Source organism: Piliocolobus tephrosceles, chromosome 17, assembly GCF_002776525.5.
Source record: "Piliocolobus tephrosceles isolate RC106 chromosome 17, ASM277652v3, whole genome shotgun sequence".
In the NCBI taxonomy this organism is placed as follows: Eukaryota; Metazoa; Chordata; class Mammalia; order Primates; family Cercopithecidae; genus Piliocolobus; species Piliocolobus tephrosceles.
Window position 1 is genome coordinate 38,889,567 of NC_045450.1, and position 6,000 is coordinate 38,895,566.

At 45.0% G+C, this 6,000-nt stretch overlaps 1 protein-coding gene across 3 annotated transcripts in view; it reads left to right on the forward strand.

The window, feature by feature from the left end:
• Window positions 1-5,112, forward strand: part of FTO (FTO alpha-ketoglutarate dependent dioxygenase) — a 416,623-nt gene extending 411,511 nt beyond the window's left edge. For 2 of the 3 annotated variants that reach the window (XM_023209953.3, XM_026456851.1), the window contains exon 9: window positions 2,429-5,112. In XM_023209953.3, coding sequence (XP_023065721.2) covers window positions 2,429-2,582 — 154 coding nt within the window. In that variant the 3' untranslated portion in view covers window positions 2,583-5,112. The remainder of the gene's footprint in view (window positions 1-2,428) is intronic. The other variant, XM_023209954.2, reaches the window with a different exon arrangement.
• Window positions 5,113-6,000: the final 888 nt, after the last annotated feature.

Here is a 6,000-nt window from a genome sequence, read left to right on the forward strand (position 1 = left end):
TTTTCTTTCTTTCTTTCCTTTTTTTTTTTGGAAACAGAGCCTTGCTCTGTTGCCCAGGCTGGGGTGCAGTAGCACGATCTTGGCTCACTACAACCCCACCTCCTGGGTTCAAGTGATTCTCGTGCCTCAGCCTCCTGAGTAGCTGGGATTACAGGTGGGCATCACCGTGCACAGCTAATTTTTGTATTTTTTAGTAGAGACAGGGTTTCACCGTGTTGCCCAGGCTGATCTTAAACTCTTGGAAGTGATCTGCCTGCCTTGGCCTACCAGGATGCAAGGGATTACAGGTGTGAGTCACCATGCCTGGCCCCAGCCAGTCCTTTGATGAGAAGAATAACAGCCGAAACCTGCAACAGCTTTGCCCAAAAGAAAAGCCATCGGGATTGGGAAACTTGTACAACACAGCATAAGCAAACCTCTGCAGCAGGCTTCAATGTGTTTAATACTTTCACAAAGTACAGAGGCAAAACCCATTTGACAGGTGAAAAAGCATCTCTATTGACTTTCTACAAACCTTATGATATTCTAGGTAGATCAACACTTATCATAGCCCTTTAATCTGCCAACCAGGATAATGTGTGCATGGATAATTTATCCACTGTGAGATTGAAATGCTCCATTTGGAATAACTTTCCCTACCCAGTAAATTGAGCATTACTCCAGGATTCTGAGACAGAGAGAAAGCACAATTTTAAAAGCTTTGCAGAGTTCCTTTGTAATTAGTCGCAGCTTTCCTTGAATATTAATTTCCCCCACATCCCTTTCAAGTGGTTTAGAGACTGTCTCTAGAACTACAGAGATGCACCCTCAGAACCATGACAGCAAGCGGCATGGTCTCAAACACCTATGATTAAGTAGTCTGCAGAATGCGCCCTCTGTTCTTCAGTGCAGTGTGTAGCTTATCAGTGCAAACAGTTTAATATTTATGCTAAGAGGATTGTCAAAAGCAGCTTCTGTTGCTTTAATTCTTGTTTTAAATAAATAATGAGAACATTTAAACACATTACTCTTCTTGAGGCCCCGGGGTCAGCTAATCTTATTATTTATGAAGTGATGTGCTACATAATAGTACTTAGTGCATGTTAACAGACGCTATTATCAGGGCCTGATGCAGAGAGCCGAAGATATATTAGAATGTTATGTGTAATGTACGACGGATTGAGTGCATAGGATGCCGGTGTAGCAATTAACCACACACGAAAATAGGTGTAAAGTTGACGTATGTTTTCCCGGGGGGATCCCCTCACCATTAATAATTCCCCAGAGAAGAAGATGTCTTTCAGTTAGGAACCCTCTCTACCATCAGGCTTGGAAGTGGGGCCAGCATATTCCATTCTTTGATCTCTTCATAGTCAGACCTACACAGTCAGAAGACATATAGTGAGCATGACTTTTTAGTTGATTTAGACAAAAATGCAGAGAAGGCGGGGGTGGAGGGAGGCACGTGCGCAATGTCCCAAATGTCCTCATAGTGTTTGGTTTTGGTCCACACATTTTCACTGCCACGTACTCCACGAGAGCGGAGAAATTGTTCATTCCTTATTGCAATCTGTTTCCTTCTCTCTGATCCTCATTTTGCAGATAAATAAAGCTAAAGCCACTGAGTTTTCCCAGGTCACTTTTAAATAAGCCAGTCTCTCTGAGAGAGAGATGCCTGCCAAGGTGTGAGAACGTTGCCCCAATTTTTTTCCTGTGAGGCTATAATTTAGCTTCATATGATAATTAATTTCTCTACTATCGATGAATAATCCATTCAATAAAAACCGTGATTTGAGTGTTTTCCTGAGGGACTAACTCTTGCTAGCCTCTTAATTTAATTTTGTGGAAGTTTTTCCCACCTCTTCATCAGTGGAAATGATTATTAACCTCTATTTGCATATATCCTTATAAATCGGTCTCTCCTTGGAGCGCCTTTTTCTGAGCACAGCAAGCTGGGACACTTGTAAATCTCCAGGATCTCCAAAGTCAATCCCGGCCTGTAATATTGTTTAATCTATTCTTGGACGTTTTAATGCAGTAAATTCAATTTAATCTTTCCCAGTAATCTAGTAATACATTGAAATCCCACAAACATTTAAATCTGATAATGGCTTAATCACACACTTTAAAAAACAGTTGAGATAATGAAAAAATAATTCACCATTTTAAAGGCAGAGTAACTGAATTTCCCCGATGATTGGCTTCTTCGCAGCCACCTGAGATGATACAAATCTGGGAGTCAAAGCACAGGAAGCCCAGACCATCAGGAACAGCCTTCCTTCTTAGAAACACCTGCGTTCCGCCTGTAGCCTCATTCAGTCATCGCCATGACCTTCACCCCAGAGGACTGTCTTTGGAGCATTGGCCGGTGTTGCTGCAAGCTTCCTGTGGGTTGGGGTCTTCTGGGGGTTTCCTCCCATGTATTAATTTCCTATTGTTACTCTTCCAGGTGCCAGTCGCGAATTGCCCGAACTTTACCTGCTGATCAGAAGCCAGAATGTCGGCCATACTGGGAAAAGGATGACGTTTCGATGCCTCTGCCGTTTGATCTCACAGACATCGTTTCAGAACTCAGAGGTCAGCTTCTGGAAGCAAAACCCTAGAAGGAGCACAAGTCTCAGGCAGAGGAGAAAAAGAGATCGGCTTTTCTCCTCCGGTGTTGTCATGGGCTTAAGCAAGGGCAGTGGAGACTTCTATTGGCCCCTAGATTGTAGCACCCAGGTCCCAGTCCAAAACAGCTAGGAAATGGTGCCCATGAATTTTTGAATGTTTAAAAATGGCCCTGTGTTATTGTCTGATTTGGTGTTAAACAGGACCTTCTTGCCCAAAAATTGTTCAGATTTTAAAATGTGAGCCATTCAGCCCCCAAGGTCCAGGGCAGGCGACAGGAACAAGCCCAGCATGTGACAAAGCCTGACCTACTTTCCTCTTTCCCAAGCTTTTTCAGAGACTCTGGAGTGGACCCAGCCCTCTGGGGAAAGACAGAACTTAGAGACATCCCAGTTTCTCACCACACCCGTAAGTGCTGTCCAATATGGTAGCCACTAGCTAGCTGTGGCTACTTCAATTTAAATTCAGTTTTAATTTTAATATAAAATGCAGCTCTTCAGTTGCCCTGGCCACATTTCAAGTGCTTAATAGCCTCATGTGACTAGTGACTGCTGTATGGACGGTACAGATATGGAACATTTTCATCATCGAAGAAAGTCCTGTTGGACAACGCTTCTATAAAAAGTTTGAGAGCAGGAATTCTCATTTCCATTCCTCTGTAGCCTCTATCCCCAAAGGCAAAGAAACTAAAAGAGAAATGACTCATTGAAGATTGGCCTCTTTCCTTTCTCTAAGACGAACCTAAGTAAAAGCCTGAGCTTTGAGTTCTGTGCTCAGCGCACAGGAAGGAGATGTTAACAATTAAAATAAAGTTGATAGCCTGTCTTTAGGGAGTTTCCCTGATCTCTTGAAAGAGACACAGTCCTATTTACATTATTCCGCGGATTTCACCAGCATAGTTTTATTTTTTCTGTAAGTCCCTCATTCTTATGTAATAACAGGTGGAACTGAGGTTTGAAGAACCTCAGTGGCCCATCCTGATGACATTGGAGACTCAGAGAGACAAGCGAGAGTAGGGTTTAAAACCTGAGCTTTAAGACTCCCACTAGCTTTGTGTCCTTTGGTATGTTAACGTGCCTCAGTTTCCTCATCTGTATAATGGGGATACATGAAAGGCACCACTCCCAAGGTGAACATTAAGTGAGATGATTCTAGTTACAGACTTAGAACAATTTCCAGCACATACTCAAATATCCAGGAAATTCTAGTACTGTTACATGTGGGTGAACTGACCTGGATGTAGATGCTTTCATCTCTCTTTCTGACCCCTCCGCCAGTTTTGTCTTGTGATGCCATTAACACATCTCGCCCTTTCCGACCTGGCTCCTGCCCACTGATGTCCCAAGAAATCGTGAGAATAGTTAGCCCCCCTCTCCCCAGCCTGTTGCCCTCTCACGTAGGTGTTCACAGTAGTTGAGAAGTTGAAGAGCTTTTGCCCGTTGAAGGTGCACTGAGAATAAACTCTTTCCTGCCACCAGAATTGCAGTGGTTCACGGCCTGCACTCATTCCCATGTAGTTAATAGACACAGAAATGTCTTGTTAAGCAAAGCGACCAGGGTCTCATCGTGTTGAGACTCGAGTCTCTCAGACCTTGGATTCATCCCCTGGTGTCTTTGAGCCTTTGTTTCCTCATTGGTAAAAGAGAAGTGAAGCACTGTCTCACAGGGTCATCACAGAGATTAAATGAAATAACATAGACCAGGAGGGCGTGGCGTTTGAAAGTCACAGATGGGGCACCCTCGGGCCATCCAGCCCAGTGTTTTCTTTAGCCCCTATGATGTTCATTTTTTGTTATATTCCATTAGGTGCCAATATTTTAAAAATGGGAGATTTCACATAAAATTAAAAGGTCTGCATTTTCATTCTTTTTTTTTTTTTTTCTTTTTTGAGACAGAGTCTTACTCTGTCACCAGGCTGGAGTGCAGTAGCACAATCTCAGCTCACTGCAACCTCCGCCTCCCAGGTTCAAGTGATTCTCCTGACTCAGCCTTGTGAATAGCTGGGACTACAGGCACGTGCCACCACGCCCAGCTAATTTTTGTATTTTTAGTAGAGATGGGGTTTCACCATGTCAGCCAGGATGGTCTCTATCTCAACCTCGTGATCCACCCACCTCGGCCTCCCAAAGTGCTGGTATTACAGGCATGAGCCACCGCGCCCAGCCAAGGTCTGCATTTTCTTTAGAACTCAGAACACCCAGTAGTCCTAGGCCCCCATCCTCGCATGGCAACAAGCTAAATAACATCTTCCCACTGCGAGTTGGGGCATGACCCAGCCTATGGTTTGCCATACTCCCTCTTTTTCTCCGTTTTATCATTAATTGTGAACCTGACCTGTGTCACCTCTTCATGTTAGCGCTCTCCAAACCTGCTTGCTTATACCCCTCTAGTCAAAATGTTTTGTGCTCACCCCAATATATGTGTGACTATTGAACTCTATTTGTAGACTGCTTATACTAATGTCATGTGCATCATAAAATATTCATATCCAATAAAAATATTAAAAGGATGAGATAAGAAGCCAAGAGAGATTCTGCTGTTTTTTCCTTTTGCATGGATGAGCCAGCTTCACTGGCCTGGGTGGGGCCCAGGTGGAATTAGTTCTCAAAGTCCTCCAGGTGGAGTCAGGGGATGTGCGCCAGGGTTGGAGAAATCACTACCTTAAGTGAATCCGAAAGGTGAGATCACATTTGCTCTAAAGAAATGGTGATCCGAGCACTTTGGGAGGCTGAGGCGGCAGATCTTTGGAGGTCAGGAGTTGAAGACCAGCCCGGCCAACACGCTGAAAGCCCATCTCTACTAAAAACACAAAAATTAGCTGGGTGTGGTGGTGTGTGCCTGTAATCCCAGCTACTCGGGAGCCTGAGGCAGGCAAGTCGCTTGGCCTGGGAAGCGGAGGTTGCAGTGAGCTAAGATCATGGCACTGCACTCCAGCCTGGGCACGGGGCAAGAGAAAAAGAAATGGTAAGTTTCACTGAGCATGTGTTTGAGGATTTCATGTTCTCTCCAGGGAGGTTTCAGGTGGGTAGAAGGAGGTAGGCAAGATCCAATAAAAAGGCGGCTGGCGCAGACAATGACAATGAACTCGTATCCTGCAGGGTCAAGGGAAGGCTTGCTTCTGCCCTGTGATTTGGAGGACTTTCCTGGAAGCACAGGCTCAGAAATCGCACCCTTCCCCCCATGTGTGCGGATAACAGACCACCTCCATCAACAGCAGCCCCCTCCCGCTTTCCTGCCAGTCCTCCCTGTGGTCCCAGCTATCTTGAGAAAAATGATCTAAGAGATCTCTTTGCACTGAGGTGCTACTGACTGCCCTGCCTCCCTCCCTTCCTCCCACAAACCTTTCTTGGTGTTGACCACAGCCTCAGCAGTGGGGCAAGCCTGGGGACCCAAGACAGATCTCTGCCTCCC